This window comes from Mustela putorius, unplaced genomic scaffold (assembly GCF_011764305.1).
Source record: "Mustela putorius furo isolate JIRA1106 unplaced genomic scaffold, ASM1176430v1.1 tig00003834_pilon_pilon_pilon, whole genome shotgun sequence".
NCBI lineage: Eukaryota > Metazoa > Chordata > Mammalia > Carnivora > Mustelidae > Mustela > Mustela putorius.
The window spans coordinates 34,932,156-34,951,017 of record NW_025421987.1 but is presented as its reverse complement, the minus strand read 5'-3'; the positions used below and the strand labels follow the sequence as shown (position 1 = coordinate 34,951,017).

Below are 18,862 nucleotides of genomic sequence, written 5' to 3'. Positions count from 1 at the left end.
TCTTTTTTCTTTTATTAAATGTAGTCCACTTCTTTTTAGAGTGAATTTTTCAATTTTATTGGAAAACAGTAATAAATGTCCCTGGCCAGTAAGTTAAAAATGTTGTTTCAAATTGAAATAAATATCAATATATTATGGACTAGAATGCAAAACTTGCACAAGTTTGACAAAACTCCTAAGCAGGTTTCCACTTACAGATGAATGTTTTCAGGGGGTTCCTGGTCACCGTCTGCCCCCAAATAGGAGTTCAGATAGTATTCTCTACTGCCCTCAGCAATACACCTTTGTTAGAAACATTTCAAAAGCACGATCTTAAAATAGGCTGGCTTTAAAAAGTGAAAAGTATTGGAAAAAAGGAGAGGACCAACTCGATTTGAGAGCTTCCTCTTCCTTTAATTAAAAAGTGAGCGCTTTCGGGGTGCCTGGGTGGCTCAGTGGGTTAAAGCCTCTGCCTTTGGCTCAGGTCATGATCCCAGGATCCTGGGATCGCCTCCGCATCGGGCTCTCTGCTCAGCTCTCTGCTCAGGAAGTGCCTCTCTCTCTCTGCCTGCCTCTCTGCCTACTTGTAATCTCTGTCTGTCAAATAAATAAATAAAATCTTAAAAAAAAAAAAAAAAAGGTGAGCGCTTTCAAAAAGCAGGCAATAGAAAGTGAGCTATCAGCAGTGAGTTTTAATGACACTTATTTTTTGTTTTTGATTTCCTTGTCCATAAAAGCCTCTTTGTCATTTAGTTCTCATTTTAAGAGCTACAATTTATAGAGAACTTCCAATTCTAAGTCTCCACTTGGGTTTTCATATTTACTCCTTTAAACAGCTCCACGAGACAGACATATTAAATAATCTTATAAGTGGCATGGATGTGCCTCCAGGTCTCCAAAGCCCATGTTTTGGGTCCATTGCCATGTTGACTCCCGCTGTTTTTGCTCTCCTGGTTTAATCATCAAAGCACATTTATTGGGTAGTGGATATGTCAGAAGTAAAGGTATTCACATTCAGATAATACTGTGCTGTTGTTTTCAGAGTAGTCCATGTTTCATGAACCTGCAACAAAAGAAACTTCAAGTCATGATCTCTGAGTATGGAGAGCACATGTTTTATCAGTTTTTTAGGTTATTGTACAGATAGTCCTAAAAGACTAAGAGAAGTAAACAAACCAGCAAGGTTTGGTTAACATACTTTTAGTGACCTGTATATTTCAATGCTTAAATGTTTTATGGTATTTTGGGGTCACTATATGAACCAATGTGGCAGTGTCCTGTTACATTATAGTATCTGTCACTGGATCATAGCACTGGTTTACAATTAGAGGCAGGAGTATACCTGAAAATTTTAGTGTTCCATAAAGAAGACACAGTCTATCTGCTTATGTAATATTTAATTTGTCAAATAAACAAATGTCTGGTTTTAATAACTCTAAATGATGCCTATTGAAGAAAAACATGCATAAAGCTCAATGCATTATTCAAGCTGGTGGTTTTCATCAGCAAATGCTAACCAGAAACGAGCCAATCCTGGTAGACCAGTAAAAACTCAACCAGGCAGAATAAGGATAGGACCCAGGCCCCAGAAAAACAAGGACATTCCATTTCGTTTTTTTTTTAATGACTTTATACAATCCTCTGGTGATAGAGCCTGATACATGTGTAGAGAGAAAGAGGACAAACAAATGAAGGGATTAATTAATTTGTTATACATTTTTGTTTTCTAAGTTATTAAATTTTAAGAGGGAAATCATGAATAATTGAAATCCTCAGACAATTCAGCAATTTAATTTGGCCTGGAGTTTTTTCTATCAAAAAAGTAAACCTGGAATAAAACTGGCACAGCACATTTCTTCTTTATTTCTCTTGGAGGGAGACTTCCAAATGAATAGAAAAGTGTACAAAAGGAAAGCAAATGAAGGAATGACATTAAAGGTTTGTATAATTTTCCCAGAGGAAAATAAGCTGTTGAATAACTGAAAAGGATCTAAAATGTGACCATGATCCATTCAATCCACCCACTCTGACATGCAGTAATCTTCTGAAATTTGACTGAGGAACAGTCATTTTGATAGTTCCTGAGAAAAATGACCTTGATGGATAAGATGTGCATGTTACTTCTGTAGCCTAGGTAAGGGAGGTTGGGTGCACAGGCAACTGATTTCAATATGACACTTGGAGAGCTATTCACATGTGAATGTCATGCAAAGGGGAGAAAAGGAAGAAGGACAAAGGTCCTCCTTTGTTGGAGGACCCAGGAAAGAAGGGGAAGGCTTCAAAAAGGAGGGAACGTTTGATTTTAGTCTTGAAGGAAGAGGTGGAGTTTACTAGACAAAAGGCACTTTATGGGAAGGAAAGGGCAGGCATAACTCAGGGTGACTCGAGAGGAAAAAAAAAAAAACCATGGGTTGGGCTGGTGGTGTGTTGATGCCTACTGTTGCAGTACCTATTCAGCCAGATAGAGGATGCATTATTTCTAATGCAAATACCTGATCAGCCAGTATGTTGCCCCATGTATTAGGATTCCGATCTGGGTCCCAGTAATCCTGCAAATATATATGTCTTTTGAGATGTAGGAACTGGTTTGCTGGGTCCTCCAACAAAAATGGCGCTCCCAATGCTCCTGTAATTCAGAGTCCAAGAGCACAGCATCTTTTAGGGCAGTAGTTTACATCTCAATGTTTTTCTTCTTAAAGAGACACAGCTGTGACCTTTGGGAGGTTGGGGGTCTGAGAAGGGAGCCCTGAAAAAGGTATGTGCCAAGGGAGATGACTGCCCTTCAGCCTTCCCCCCTCACTGCGCTATCACCACCCTCTGGTGTCCTGAATATAGCATAGCATGAAAGTGTGTGCTGGATGGAAAAGATTTTTATAGCCTTCTGTACCTGCTTGGGACCCCACAGGCCTGGATTCAAATTCCAGCTCTATCAGTTTTCTGGAGAAGTTGCTTAATTTCTCCAGGCTGCAGATTTCTTGTATGTAAAAAGGTATAATAATAACAGAGTAACACAGTAACATAGGATTACCGTAAGAGTTGGGTATACTAATGCTTTAAACCGTCTGGCTCAAACCAGGCAGTCAACAATCTTACTCTTCCTATCATAGCCTTCCAAAAGAGGACATATATTTCAGTTTGAAGTAGACTGCTTCCAAATCTGGCACTGTGGTTTAAACTTGAATATTGATAGATCTATCACTGAATTGAAGAACTTTGCATTTTATACTCCTTCCCAGTATAGGATTAAGGAAAAAAAAAAAGATGATTGTTTTTAAAAATCCAGACATTTTTAGTATCATGAATTTTAACAGTCTAGATGGTATTTTCATTTCTAAATAAAACACAGTCACATTCAGAGTTGTAATTTGAATCAAATCAAGAAAGAACATACTCCTGACCCATTTGTGGTAACAATATGATCTGTTCATTGCTTGTGATAAAGAAGCATTTATTACAAATGTTATGTTGGGTATTCTACAGCCTCATCATAACAGGACTCTATTGACCAGAGTTATAGTGAACTCTAAGATATGAAACCTCTCCTCTGTAGGGGAGGGGTATGAGGGGGTCCAAGATTAAAAATAAAACAAGGCAACATAGGATTTGGTTGTGCTAAGGGAGTTTAGGAAAAGGTGTCGTTATTGAGCTTTGAGGCTCTGGGGCATGAGCAGACATTTTCTTTTTTCTTTCTTTTTAAAAAATTTTATTAACATACAATGTATTATTTGCCCCAGGCATACAAGTCTATGAATCATCAACAAGCAGACATTTTCATGGTCAGGAAAATTGCTGAACCTATCCCTTAAAGAAAAGATTAAATTTAGCAGCATAGGAGAAGGAACAAAACTTTACATTTTAAGCTGGAGAAGTAATGTGGGACTGGGAATCCTTAAAATGAATGTCTGAAGACAATGGTTAAAGGTAGCTAGATTATTTGTGCATGCGTGTGTGTGTGTGTATTGATGTCACACACAAATAATAATGATAGTTAACATTCACTGAGCATTGCACTAAAAAATACTTCACCTGAATTACCTTATTTAATACAACAAACCTAAGAAGTAGCACCTGTCAGTCACCTCATTTTGCAGACAAGGTAACTACCTCAGAGAAAAGTTAAATAATATGTTAAAGGCCACCTAGCTAGTTGGAAGGGGAGGTGGAATTCTCCCTTTAAAGGCATCGTGCAACATTATGTCTAAGAGATAGAAATCCTTGGTGCCAAAAAAAAAGTAATAATAATTTAAAAAGCCTTATGCATTTATAGAAAAGAGACAATCATTACTTACACATTCGTTATAATCTCATGCTTTTCCAAGCTTGACCTTGAGCACTAAGCAGGATTTTAGTTATTACCCCTATTACGTCCAGTTAAATTTGTTACCTCACTAAGCTCTAGTTCTAACTGCCTACCTATTGAAAGTGACAATCTCTGTGGATACCACACATCAATCAGGCTGCCTCTAGTGCAAACTACTACTAGTGATGAAGGTAGAAAAAGGACTCACATTCTCTATTAATAGGAAGTTAGCAATTTTAGTTATTCATGATTTAAAAATAAAAGACAAAAGTCAACTTTTCAGTAGATATTAGTAACAGATGCTAGAAGTAATATTGGCCTGTTTCTAGGTCGTCTGATTCAGTACAATAAAGCCAGCATTTCTGTGGAAGCCATCCTCTAAGATGTCCCCCAAAGACCACTCCCTTCTTGATATCCAGATCCTCTGTGGTCTTCCTTCATTTAGGAGTGTGGACCGTGTAATCACAGGATACTGTGGAAATGACAGTGTGTACTTTCTCTGGCTAGCACATAAAAGGTATTAGAGCTTCTGCCTCACACCTTTCTTGGATCACTTGCTCTAATGGAAGACAGCTGCCATGTTCTGAAAACGCTCAAGTAGCTGTGAAGAGAGGCCCATCTCTCAAGGAACTGAAGCGTCCCATCAACAGCCACGCAAATGAACCACCTGGGAACCTGATGCTTTCATCCCAGTTGAGCCTTCAGATCATAACAGCCCTCACCGACATCTATACTATAATCTCATGAGAGTTCCTGAGTCAGAATTATTGACTTAAGCCACTCCCAAATTCCTCAGAAACTGTAAAATATGTCCTAAGTCACTACTGTTTGGGGATATTGTTAGGTCATGGTAGATAACTAATATGCTGCATTATGAATGCCTGTTGATGTCAGCTTAAACTGCTAATCACCAGAGCTGAGACACAGATAAAGCAAGTAAGTCCACAAATAGAAGAAACCAGCTGTCAAGCTTACACAAGTTTTGTGCCATAAGATCTCCACTCACCTCACCCTCATCCTTGTTCTGATAGTCATCATTTCATAGAAAGAGAAACAAAAAACAAGAAACTCCCATTACATTCAGAGCTCATAATTATAAGGAAGCATACTGTGACCAGACCATTTGAAGGGGGAGTGATTAATTCTTTTTTTTTTTTTTGAAGATTTTATTTATTTATTTGACAGACAGAGATCACAAGCAGGCAGAGAGGCAGGCAGAGAGAGAAGAGGAAGCAAGCTCCCTGCCGAGCAGAGAGCCTGATTCGGGTCTCGATCCCAGACCGTGGGATCATGACCTGAGCTGAAGGCAGAGGCTTTAATCCACTGAGCCACCCAGGTGCCATAGGAGTGATTGATTCTGATATTGGCATGGAGGGATCACAGAGAAATTGGTTTTGAGTTGAGCTTCCTGGGTTATGGAATGTTTCCACAGTTAGGAAGAAGGGAGCAGAAGCAAAGAGCATGTAGTCCAGGCTGAAGAAGACTGGAGACCCAAGGAACAGAGGAGCAAAGTAAGTCTCAGGTTCGGGGACCCTCACTTTGCCAATGAGGGCTAAGGAGTGGATGTGCTCAGAATGTCAGAGGATCACTACTGTCATACCAAGGAGTTTAGACTTTATTCTTCAGATCATTAATAGTTCTTTTTTTTTTTTTAAGATTTTATTTATTTATTTGACAGAGATCACAAGTAGGCAGAGAGGCAGGCAGAGAGAGAGAGGGGGAAACAGGCTCCTTGCTGAGCAGAGAGCCTGATGTGGGGCTTGATCCCAGGACCCCTAGATCATGACCTCAGCTGAAGGCAGAGGCTTAACCCACTGAGCCATGAAGGCGCCCCCATTAAAATTTCTGAACAAGAAAATGATAAGACCAGATTTATTTAAAAATTTTTTGTTTGATTATAATTAAAATATGCATAATGTAAAGCTATTTTAATAATTTTTTAAAAAAAATTTTATTTTTTATAAACATACATTTTTACCCCCAGGGGTACAGGTCTGTGAATCGCCAGGTTCACACACTTCACAGCACTCACCATAGCACATACCCTCCCCAATGTCCATAACCTCACCCCCCTCTCCTAAATTTTAACCATTTTTAATTGTACAAATCAGTGGCATCAACTACATTCACAGTGTTGTACAATCATCACCACCATCTCAAGAATTTTTTCATCCTCCCAAACAGAAACTCAGTACTGCCTAACAATTTCCATTACTCTGGCCTCCAGCCCTTGGTCACCACCATTAGCTTCCTGTCTCTCTGCATTTGCTTATTGTAGGTACCTCATCTAAGAGGAGTCATGCAGTATTTGTCCCTTTGTGCCTGATTTATTTCACTTAGTATCTTTAAGGTTTACATGTTGAAGCATATATCAACATTGCATTCTTTTTTAAGACCAAATAATATTTTGTACATATATGCCAACATTTTATTTACCCATTCACAGATACTTTTGGAAACTCCTTTGTCAGTGGTGTTGGAAGGCAGAGGGTAAAAAGGAGAGAGACTGAGAGAGAGAGGTTGGAGCCTCTTCTAGTAGTCCAGAGGACAGACAACTAGGGCCTGAATCAGGTGAGTGACACCAGGTGTGGGAAAACAGGACTGACTGGAACAGAACAGGGAACTCATTAGTTTGGGCTCACTGGTGTGGACTGACCAAGCACTGAAGTTCTGGTTTTAACTGAGATATGTTCATAGGTGACTTCTCAGATTTCTCTTCATTCTCTTTGAAGAAAAGGTGTCACAGTGTTAACACTTTTAAACGCTTTTCTGTTTAAAAATAAAAGGAGTGAGAGGTTTTCAAAGCAAAGAGATTATTTAGGCAAAGGAGATCAAGCATCAATATCTAATCAGTGTTTCTCTCTCTCTTTTTTTTAAAGGTTTATTTATTTGAGAGAGAGAGCAAGAGAATCTGAGCAGGCGGAGGTACAGAGGGAGAGGGAGAGAGGAGCCCAAGCAGACTCCCCACTTAGCGCAGAGCCTGACACAGAAGTTTAGTCCCATGACCTGAGATCACTACCTAAGCTGAAATCAGCTGAGTTGGTCGCTTAACCTACCGGCCACCCAGGCACCCCTTTAATAAATGTTTCTACATAAATTATGCTTAAGATATAATTTACAAGTACACATTAACCACTTAAGATAGTGTTACTTGAAATCTTCCAAAAGTAAAACCAATATTTTTCACCATGATTGTCCTGGTGCCTTGTCTAATCACTGAGGGGAAAAAAAAATGCTATTACATAAATCTTGGCAGAGAAGCTTTAAAATATAAACCATAGCTATTTTAAGCTCTAATAATTCTATCTTTTGTAAATCTTCTCTCTTTTTGCTCATGGAAGATATTTCAGTGATACAATGTCCCCCACGGCCCCACCCTTGCCCCTGAACAAAGCACCTACCTCAGCTTTATGCACCCAACAGACATCCAATAAATATTAATTGATAGTGATAATAGCATCACCCACAAGAGAGACAGAAAGTAGTATTTATTATCCTACTTTACAAATGAGAAAATTGACACACAGAGATGAAATGACTCACTCAAGGTCATGCCGTAAGTCATTGGCAGAGCCGGAAATAAAATGCAAGTAATACAGAAGGGCATGCTATTATCCTCTCTGCTTGAGAAATTTCTCCTCCCTTTTTCATTCTGCCTGATCAACCTTGAAAGTTGATGAGAGCAAGATCACAGTTTGTGTTTGTAAGCCTCTATAATACTGCTGGGGCTTGAAAACTGAACCCTGAGTTTTATTACATTGTTGGTTTTTAATTTTTTTTTAATGTAAGCAGTATCAGCCAGGTTAATGCCTTTTTTAAACTTTCAAATCATAAGCTATAAAAATATCTTCTTTTTCTTTCCAATTCCCTACACACCCTCCTTCCTTTCATCCCATATCATAGCAGTTTTAATAGGATCTGTCAAGCTTAGTTCTGCTATCTAAACATGTCTCAAATATCCTCTGCAGAAAATTCTGTACCATTGAAATAAGGCAGACACTTCAGAGTATGGAGATATTGGAGAGCACAGCTCTTGCCACACAAGCCAAGAAGGATAGAGATGGGGAGTCTTATCCTAGCCCTGGCAGTGATTAGTTGTATCATTTGTTGGTTGCCTCTGTCCCTCCATTTCCTGTTCTGTAAAATGGGGCCTGATTGTATGAAGCCAACTAAGATCTCTTTCAGCTCTAACATTTTTAACTGGAATGTATTCATAACCAGTAGGTCATTAATTGAAACTTACTTTCTCTGCATGCTATTAGGGCATCAGAAGCATATAGAATATGCTAAGTGGGTACAGCTCCTAGTGCTGCTTAGGGAGCTTACATGCTAAGAAATTCAGCACTGAGATAGACAGAAATAAGTGAAAGAGAAGTCAAGGTAGACCTAGTCAATAATTAAAGCAGTACAAATAAAAATGTATTCATTTATGCACAGAGATGGGTGCCCATCCCAGGCTGAGGAGCTGTATGCTGGTGACATTAGCTGTACAGTTAGAAATGGAAGGATTCCCTATTTTGCCATCACCCAGGGAAGGCTGAAAAAGAGTCTTTAAATGTGATAGTGGACAAATAACTGAATAGTCTTCATACTGTGCATATGACCATGAAGATGATCTTTGGGGTAGGAACCTACATGCTAAAAAGATCAGAAAGCCTGACGTAAAATGCACGATATAGAACTGAAGGATGGAGCCTGATGGCAGAGTCCTGTTTTCTTCCCTGCAGAGGGAGCTCATTTGAAGTCACCTCAGGCCACCCTTCTCCCCTTTGTAGCCTCTGCCTCTCAGAAGGGACAATGCTGCCATGCAACTGGTAAGTCCAAGAGGCATCACTTGGCATGTCCAGCTAGCTCTTCCTTCTTCCCCCTGAGAGTTAGCTGCCTTCTGAGATCACGTTTTCTCTTCTGGTTCTGCAGCCTGCAAGTTGATATGAAATTTGCCAAATCCTGGGGTCTAATCATGAGGCCCTTTCTTTTTTTAAAAAATTTTTTCAATTTATTTATTTTCAGAAAAACAGTATTCATTATTTTTTCACCACACCCAGTGCTCCATACAATCTGTGCCCTCTATAATACCCACCACCTGGTACCCCAACCTCCCACACCCCCACCACTTCAAACCCCTCAGATTGTTTTTCAGAGTCCATAGTCTCTTATGATTCACCTCCCCTTCCAATTTACCCCAACTCCTTTCTCCTCTCTAACACCCAGGCCCTTTATTTCTTATCTATGTTCTATCTTCCAAATTCGTCTTTCTCAGTAATAAAGGGAATTGATTGTCTTCCATGCTCATCTTTGGTTTATTTTTCAACTTTATTGAAAGCAGGCCTGAAGTGGTTGCAGGCAGGGGCAGGGGATAGAGTTCTATGTATCCAAAGGTGGCACAGACAATCCAACAGGTCTGTTGTCTCAAAGCATCCATAAGAAACAGGGAAACAAAAAAATACAGCACAGACAGGGTGCTCCAACCAGCAGGAGCTTGTCGTTCCTGGACAACAAGCTGTGACTTCTCAGAAATACCCAACAAATCCGTAGATTGGACCACAGCTAGCTATTCCCTTAGAGGCTGGGTGATACTGCTTTCTGCAGTGGTACCTGAAGCCTGATGCCAAGTTGGAGAATATGCATGACAATCCTGCCACAAGTTCCAAAATACTCAGAAATAGGATGCTGAAAGCAAAGCACTTAGCACTCAGCATAAGCAATGAAAGAATAACATTTATTATTTACTATTTTTATTGGCCCGAGTCTTAGTCCCTTCCCTTAAAATGTTTATGTCTTTAGAAAAATGATGAAGTAACTGCCCAGACACATAGATTAAGTATTAAACCAAAGACTAAATGTTCACTAGGAATTAAGAACAAAAGAGGATCAGGAGAACAGTCTATACAGCCATCTTGACAATATGGTAAAAATTTCAAAGATATAAGTGTAGGAGAAATGTAAAGATCGAAGTGAAGGAGAAATGTTATAACTTTGTGAGTAATTAAAATACTCATGGTAGGTTTGTATGTTTAAAGTTGAATATTTTAGGGTGTCTGGGTGGCTCAGTTAGTTAAAGCCTCTGCCTTCGGCTCAGGTCATGATCTCAGGGTCCTGGAATCGAGCCCCACTTCGGGCTTTCTGCTCAGTGGAGAGCCTGCTTCTCCCGCTGCCCCTCACCCAGCTGGTGCTCTCTCTTTCTCTCTCTCTGAAATAAATAAAATCTTTAAGGTTGAGTATTTTATTCTCTGCATTAAGTAAGTAATTTTTGTTATAAAATATGAAATAGTTATTTTTTTCTTCCTACTCTAAATTTTGGTCACTGATTCAAAAATTTATGATGGAAGACAGAAGAGTTTTATTTAGTATCATAGATTCTCTCACTTTGCTGCAATTCAGATAAATGTTAATGAGAGACAGAATGAGAAGAAATTGGGTTTGAAGAAAAAGAGAAGGGAGAAATCAGGAAAATTAGTCAAAGGAAGCAGAGACAAAATAAGGGAAGTTACAAAAACAAAAGTTAAAAAGGTGGAAAGCTGTGGAAAAAGGAAACAGGGAAGTAAAAAGAGGGCAGGAAGTCAATGGAAGTCAGCTGGAAAAAAGAAAGAGACCCTGAACTTCAGGACAAACTCCCAAGCCCCATCATCTTAGTAAACTGTTAATGAAATGCTTTCGTAAATGAACTTTCAACTCAGGGAACTTTGGCTTCATTGACGTTATAGTTGCTGGCGTGTTGAGTACTTCACAAAGTAAACAGGAACTAGTATTACTCGAATTTAAGTTCAATTTGTTTTAACCTGCTCTCAGCATGCTAACATACACCCACATACATGCTCACATGCACTACCATGTAATTCCCTGGGGCACACTTTGGAGCTGGCAGATCTTTTATTAGCTTCTGATTTTGTAGAGAGAGAAATTTGTAACTCACGAGAGGCAATGTTTTATATGATTCAATAGTAACCCCTTCTGGGTCATTACCTGTGTGTGTTGACAGGTCTTCCAACTTTAGTGCCATGACAAATGACACCATGTGGACAGGAAAGTAGATGGTTCTCCTGCAACACTCAGAGTGCCCAACGAATCTAGTTATAGGCCATGATATTTTTCTCTAACCTAGATATTTCCCAGTTTATTCTTACTACTTATTTTTTTGAGAGCATCAATCAATCTTAAGCCAAAGTGAGTAGATAAAATTAAGTAGAAGTTCTTATAAAATAAACTAAAACCATATCCAGAAATAAGGACTCTCCAAAGAACAGGATGGTGGTGGTGGAGAGGGGTGTGGCCGGATGACTGAGAAGAGCCATTCCTTCTATAGATTGTACAGAAAGCAAACATGGAGGGATTGGAGGGGCTGACTCAGTCAAGGGGAAGAAAATGTAAGCTTAAGAGCTCTTATCTAAAAAACCCAAACCAAAGCAACCAACCAAAAACCTTCAAGACAAATCGCTTGTGGTTACTAGGCGTGGAGTGAAAAGTAAGAGCAGGAACAATGCTAGAGAAAGGGGTGAAATGCAGTTTGCTTCCCCTGTCTAAAACCAGAAGACATACTTGGACTTCATGTGATCTGATTGCAGGTTAATAATATGGCATGAACCTTCATATTGTCCCACTATGGGTCAACTTTAAGGACCGGTTTATTTACTTTGTGAAATAATTTCCAAATACCTCTATTTCCATATATTTTCTTTGTGTGAAATGGGGCCGTTTGATTCTGAGGAGTGCCTTCTGGAGGTGAAACATACAAGTTTAGAACTTCTCTCTATCCTCACCCACAACTAGAAGCTGTCATAGAAAGCCTCTGCTTATTTCTTAGTTTGGTTCTGTTTACTCACATGGAGTCACCCAGCTCCCTTACTCCTGGCCTGTTCTTGTAAAACCAATGCTGTGATACTGGCCTTGTTCCTTTCTCTGGAGGTGTTCTTGCTGTGTGCTCCTTTGTGTATCCCATTGCTACATGTTCCATATCTAGCACAGCAGTGCCAGTGTGGACAGTTTGCGTAGTAGAAAGAAAGATATTGTTCTCAGAAGAGCTGGAGATAGAACTTGCACGTGAATCTGGCATCCACCATGAATTAACTGTGTAGCTTAATCATTTAACTTCTCTAAGCCTAAATTCCCTTGTACAATAAAAATCATGATACTTGCACAGTGATTATGAGAGTTGACCTATGGTAACATATGGAAAGCCCCTCCCCCCATAACGAAGACTTAAAAGAGTAGTATTCATATTTGCTGGGTTTATTATAGGAGAAGGCAGTTCTTGACCTAAATGCTGAAAACAGGGTTTTTTGTTTTGTTTTTTAATCAAATCATGACACTTGCACTTCTAATACTCTGACCAGGAAATGAGTTCCAATGTGTATAAATTACTATTTTAAGAAAATCAATAAATGATTTGAGGACTGTGCTCATAAATGTAATTACTTGGGGGAAGGTTCTTCATCATTTTTGGCTTAGGCATTCCCATTAGGAAAATGGATAATGAGATCTTTTCCCTATTTACTTCAAATTAAGTTCTAGACAAAAAAGTAAAACTTCTGTTCTGTAACAGAGAGAACTTTTTTTTTTTTTAAAGATTTTTTTTTTTTTTAAGATTTTTATTTATTTGTCAGAGAGAGCGAGCACAGGCAGACAGAATGGCAGGCAGAGGCAGAGGGAGAAGCAGGCTCCCTGCCGAGCAAGGAGCCCGATGTGGGACTTGATCCCAGGACGCTGGGATCATGACCTGAGCTGAAGGCAGCCGCTTAACCTACTGAGCCACCCAGGCGTCCCGAGAGAACTTTTTTTAAATATAAAGACAAACTTTAAAGATGGATGTTTTCTTATGCTACATAGAGGGCTCCAGGGAAGGGCAGATGAATAAGCTACATTCTTAAATGAAAAATGGGAGGAGGGAAAGAAGAAGGGAAGAGGATTGGTTCAAGCTACAATTTCCTACTTGAGAGCTGTGTGATTTGGAAAATGTCAGTGAAACGAATTATCCGTGTAACACATGAATCTGATTCTAAAGACTTCAGTGTACTCAGCCTACACTCTGTAGTCTTCTTTCCTGAGATCTGAAGGGCTAACCCCACCGTGTCAATGTTCCTATGTCCTTAGTTTCTTTCTTTTTTTTTTTTTTTAAAGATTTTATTTATTTATTTGACAGACAGAGATCACAAGTAGGCAGAGAGGCAGGCAGAGAGAGAGGAGGAAGCAGGCTCCCTGGTGAGCAGAGAGCCCGATGTGGGGCTCGATTCCAGGACCGTGGGATCATGACCTGAGCCGAAGGTAGAGGCTTTAACCCACTGAGCCACCCAGGTGCCCCTGTCCTTAGTTTCTAATTCTCAACTTATTTCATGAAACTTTAACCACATAATCTTATTTCTTTATATTTTAAGCGAAATCAGTCAAACCAGTTGTCTTTCTAGGCAGACATATTTGTGCCTCAGCTGGAGCTCAAGTTAATTCCAACTTGTTTCCTAAGAAAGTCCCTAAAAGGCATTTTGCAGGACCATTTTCTTTTTATGTGATTTTTTCTTTTTGCCCAATATTTTTGACCCTGCATGTTCACAGGTAGTGCTTTTCACCTTGTGCTAATTCACCATCACCCACTCTGAAGCCAAGTGCATGGCTCAGCAGGAAAAGCAAAGCAGTAACTGGTGGATTATAACTAGCCCACGACTTCAACTTACAGTGTGCTCCTGAGACACTCACTTAAACTGAGCCAGCCTCCCTTTCTTCACCTGGAGATGTGGGCTGCAACTGGGTGTGATTACACACACCTTGATGATAATTGCCTAATAATAACTTGGCTAAAAATGTCTAACTCATTTATTTAAAACATGTCCTAAATGCAAAGTATAACATCGGTGATTAAAATTTATTAGAATTATCTATATGCTTAAGAATAAAAGGCTAATTATACACACATACATGTATGTACACACATATCTAGATTCATATCTTAGGTATATACCTATATCCTTTTATTGATCTGTGTGTATGTGTGTGTGCATGCACATGTGCACCTCAAGAAAAATATGTAATCTTCTTTGCATGGGTTTCAAGTTGATCATACAAGTAGAAATTTATTCTTATTTAAGCATTTTATCAGAAGAATTTATAAATTGTAGAGATTTAACTGTGAAAATAATTCACACCTTTGTGTTTAGAGTTTTGGTTACAAGAAAAACAAACGACCTCTCAATTCCATTCAGATAGAAGTCACTGAATTATTGGGTCAGTTTGGCAGCAAATCATCTGACCTTCAGTACCTTCCTTGATCTGTCTTTAAAACACCACTTCTCTGAGCTATAACTTGCTCTAAAGGTTAATGAATTCACACTCTCAAAGTACCTTGAGGTCTCCACATAATGGTACTATGTAAGTATTACAGTTTTTAAAAGGCATTAGAAATCTTTCTTTGTTCAAGGACATAAGAGCTCTTCTTTGGAGGCAGTCCTTAAATAGATTTCCTAGCAATAGTGACATGTTAATATGTTAATACCTAATCAGGAATAAAATGATCACACGCAATTAACACTAACATGCTCAAAACCACCTCATGCCATGATAGTTGGGTTTTCCCAATGTTCTAGAATGGATCTGTGGATAAAACATATTTGTTCATCTTTGAAAAAGTCAAAAGGGGTTATCTTGCCACCTAATCATTGTAAACGACACGATAAATAAAAAAGAAATGGATTCTTACCTAAAAGCAATGTCGAACACAGGGCTACTTGAAGCATTTTATAGGCCATAATCCTGTTTTGGAAAGAAAAGGTTTATTTATTTTAATTTACACCAAGCAAAGCTTTAGGCACCGCGACTGCTTTCCAGGAGCGTGAAGCATTTGCTGTGTTACCTGGCTGCCTTGTGAGCTGAGACGAGTCAGAGAGGCCGTTGCTGGAGATGGATTTTTTTTTTATATGACTCCTGCCTTGTTACCCTTTGGACTTTTTGGGCTGACTCTTTACAAGCTGCTCTTATATGGGCATGTGTTTATTTACTAATTTTATCATCCATACAGGCTAATGTCATATAGTGAAAAAAAAAAAAAGGTGGAAAAACTGAATCACTCATACATGGCTGGTGGGAATATAAACTGGTCTAGTCACTTTGGAAAACAGTCTGACAGTTTCTTATAAATCTGAGCGTGCAATTACCATCCAACCCTGCAATTGCACCACTGGGCATTTGTTGCAGAGAAATGAAAACTTACACTCCTACAAGAACTTCCACAAGAATGTTTCACAGCAGCCTTATTAGCCATAGGCAAGAAGTGGAAACAACCCAGCTGTCCTTTAACAGCTGAATGTTTAGCATATTGAAATATTGCAAGACCACGAATTATGATAACAATACAGTAAAAATTGTGGATAGACACAACAATTTAGAAGGATCTCAAGGGAATTAGGATGGGTGACCAGTGCCCAATGGTCAAGTGTGCCACGATTTCACTCATGTAACCTTCTTGAAATGACAAAATTATAGAAATGGGGAAAGATTAGTAGTTGCTAGAGATTAGACATGGAAGGGGGAGAAGGATGTGCTTAATGGGGCCATATGAGGGACACTTATAGTGATAGAACTGTTCGTTATCCTGGCTGCAGTGGTGGTAGATGTGAACATAAGTGTGAAAAATTGCATGGAACCAAATACAGATAATCCCAGACACATACACATGACAGATGAGTACACTTAAAACTGGGGCAATCTGAATAGGATTAGTAGATCGCATCAATGTCAATGTCTTGGTTGTGATATCACATTATAGCTTTGCATGATGATACCATTGAGGTTAACTGAGTAAATGGCACTCAGGCTCTCTCTCTATTATTTCTTACAGGTGTGTGTGGTTCTACATATCTCAAAACAAAATGTTTAAAGACAAAGGAATGTTTGGGGTGCCTGGGTTTCTCACTCAGTGAAGTGTCTGCCTTGGACTCAGGTCATGATCTCATGGTCCTGGGATTGAGCCCTGTGTTGGGCTCCCTACTAAGAAGAGTCTGTTTCTCCCTCTCCCTCTGCCCTTATCCCCTACCCCTGCTCATGCTCTCTCTCACTCTCGAGTGCTCTTAAGTGCGCTCTCTCTCAAATTAAAAGAAAATATTTTTTAAAAAAGACAAAAGAATGTTTAACCGCATTACAAAATGTGTTTCCGAACTAAAGTACACAATGAATAAAACCACGATACTTTTTAAATTTTGATTTTTTAAACAATTACCCTTTTCTGTGGCATGATTAACAGTTAACTAAGGGGCACCTGGGTGGCTCAGTGGGTGAAGCCTCTGCCTTCAGCTCAGGTCATGATCCCAGGGTCCTGGGATCAAGCCCTGCATCGGGCTCTCTGCTCGGTGGGGTGCCTGCTTCCCCCTCTCTCTGCCTGCCTCTCTACCTACTTGTGATTTCTGTCAAATGGATAAATAAGATCTTTAAAAAACCAAAAAAACAGTTAACTAAATAAATTCATTGTCTTATAATTTATTCTTAACAGCAAATCATAAATCTGTTAGTCTCTTCAAAATTAGGCAATCTGAAACAGGCAGATATAGAGGTATAAAAGGGGTAGAAAATAACTTTCTTATCTATCTTTGAATTGTAGAGAGTGTTTAGAAACCTGGATCCACCTAGTTGAGAGTTATGCCTCTAACTACTGATAGAAGGCTTGTGAAGAGAGATATTTGGAAATGGGCATGGTGAAATCTTGGCAGCCTATCCCATGTATCCATCTATATGTCTAGCTGTTGTCACATTTCTGTGATTCTTCCTTGTTTTTTGCTCAGTGGAGAGGTATAAATATGGAATTACATGATAGACTAGACAAATTACAAGGAAATAAAAGAAAATACTTTTTGTTACCTGAAGTACACTCGAACAAAGGAGAAATTCTTCTTCATCTCTTTTCTTCTCTCCATCATTCTTCAACTTTTGGACCTAAAGTGATGCTTGCCTGGAGTGGGGGTGGGGGCAGGGTCACCTTCCATCTCTTTCATGCCACTCTTCTCACAAAATGGGATATTTATCTGTTACAGTGGTTGAAATGTAGAACACAAGTATAAAATAATAATGGTTTTCCTGTGAATTTTATGTACATTATCTCATTTAATCCTTATGACTATTCATTGATGAAGGCATCTTTATTTTTTATCATTTTACAGGTGAGTAAACTGAGGCTCAGAGAGATTTTATAACTTTTCCATGGAGCGCTCAGAAATTACAAGGTGAAACTTTGCAATGGAAATGGAACGACTGCTGAGCTCAGAGGCACAAGGCAGTGAAATGAAACAAATTAGGTGACCGTGACCCCAGTTTGGTCAATAGGTGATGGTGGCTTGGACAACTCAATTTTGCAGGGGTGGTATGTGTATAAGATAAGATCCTATATGGGCCAGAAAATGTCCTTCCAGGTGCACAAATCCTTCTCTGATCCCCCCAAATCAAATCTGGCTGCTCTTTCTCACATCTGTATCCCTTTGGTCCTTAGGCCGTGTCTGCCTGTATTTTGCATGGTTTCAAATGTGCATCTCACTTTTCCCAATGGATTCTTTCTGAAGGCTGGTTGGTTCTGTGTCTTACTCCTATTCATATGCCTTCAATGCCTAGCAGAGTGCTTATTGTATAATAGCCCTCAGTAAACGTGATTGAACTTTGAATTGAAGTTGAATTGAGTCAACTGATTCAAATTAAACTCAACTACATTAAATTAAGAATCAGTAATTTCCTGCACTGGTCGATCAGTATTTCAGTCTTATCCTACTAGCTGTAAAATGCAAGTATAATGCAGCAGTTTGCTTTTATGTTGAAGCTTGGGTTTTAAATAGTGTTTCCCCGAGCTTGTCTCTTCTTATGATCTATAAGAGAAAAAAGTTGGGTGCATGAAAATTGATAGTCTTTAGTTATAGAGACATAAGACATTATAATTATAAAGACAAAGAAATGTTCTTTGAAACTAAACTGGAGTATCTATCTTTGAAAAATACAAAGATCAAGTGGCATAAATTAATGAAGGTCATCAATGGAGTCTGTTTACAACTTTGATGATTTATACTTAGAAATTATTCTTTTAATATGATATGATGGACCTTGATGAGCCCCCATGTTCTCTTTCATATCAATGAAAAATAAATGTAAAAAATATGAGATCAGATCCAATATTATAAAAAAATTTTAAAGAAGAAACAATAAAACTTTATTTTACCAAGGAGCAAGCTGAACTTAGTTTCTGCTTTGTCATGCCAGCAATGCAGTCAGACCCAGTAAACTGCAAAGCTCTGGCAAATCCAGTGTTCATTTATAAAATTCTGATAAGAAGTGATGAAGGGCATGCTGGAGGCTGGAGTCGTTTAATGACATCATCAGCATCAATAAAAGGTGAAGAGTCAGCCAGCATGTTGGAGGAGAGGATATTAACCCTTAAAAGCATCGTACGAAACTTTCAACTGCATTCAACCTATTGAAAATAAGCTGGTTCGGATGCCTGGAAGGCTCAGTCGGTTAAGCGTCTGTCTTCAGCTCAGGTCATGATCCCAGGGTGCTGGGATCAAGTCCCACATCAGGCTCCTTGCTCAGCAGGAAGTCTGCTTCTCCATCTGCCAACTGCTCCCCCTGCTT

At 39.1% G+C, this 18,862-nt stretch overlaps 1 protein-coding gene across 1 annotated transcript; it reads right to left on the bottom strand.

Moving 5' to 3' along the window:
- Window positions 1-651: 651 nt before the first annotated feature.
- CUNH3orf85 (chromosome unknown C3orf85 homolog) lies at window positions 652-15,196 on the bottom strand. Its single transcript, XM_045088322.1, has 4 exons — window positions 15,114-15,196; window positions 14,961-15,013; window positions 2,472-2,605; window positions 652-1,042 (listed from the first exon to the last, which is right to left on the bottom strand). The coding sequence occupies exons 2-4, from the start codon at window positions 15,007-15,009 to the stop codon at window positions 953-955; spliced, it is 273 nt and encodes a 90-aa protein (XP_044944257.1). The 5' UTR covers window positions 15,010-15,013; window positions 15,114-15,196; the 3' UTR covers window positions 652-952.
- Between the last annotated feature and the right edge of the window lie 3,666 nt (window positions 15,197-18,862).

What these genes read in the sequence shown, in the direction of transcription:
- CUNH3orf85 (XM_045088322.1), bottom strand. Translation starts at nt 15,009, where the DNA reads ATGGCCTATAAAATGCTTCAAGTAGCCCTGTGTTCGACATTGCTTTTA. An exon ending in GTGTTCGACATTGCTTTTAG is followed by an intron (nt 2,606 to 14,960) that starts GTAAGAATCCAT and finishes TCTGAATTACAG; the next exon opens with GAGCATTGGGAGCGCCATTT. An exon ending in GCAACATACTGGCTGATCAG is followed by an intron (nt 1,043 to 2,471) that starts GTATTTGCATTA and finishes CTTTTGTTGCAG; the next exon opens with GTTCATGAAACATGGACTAC.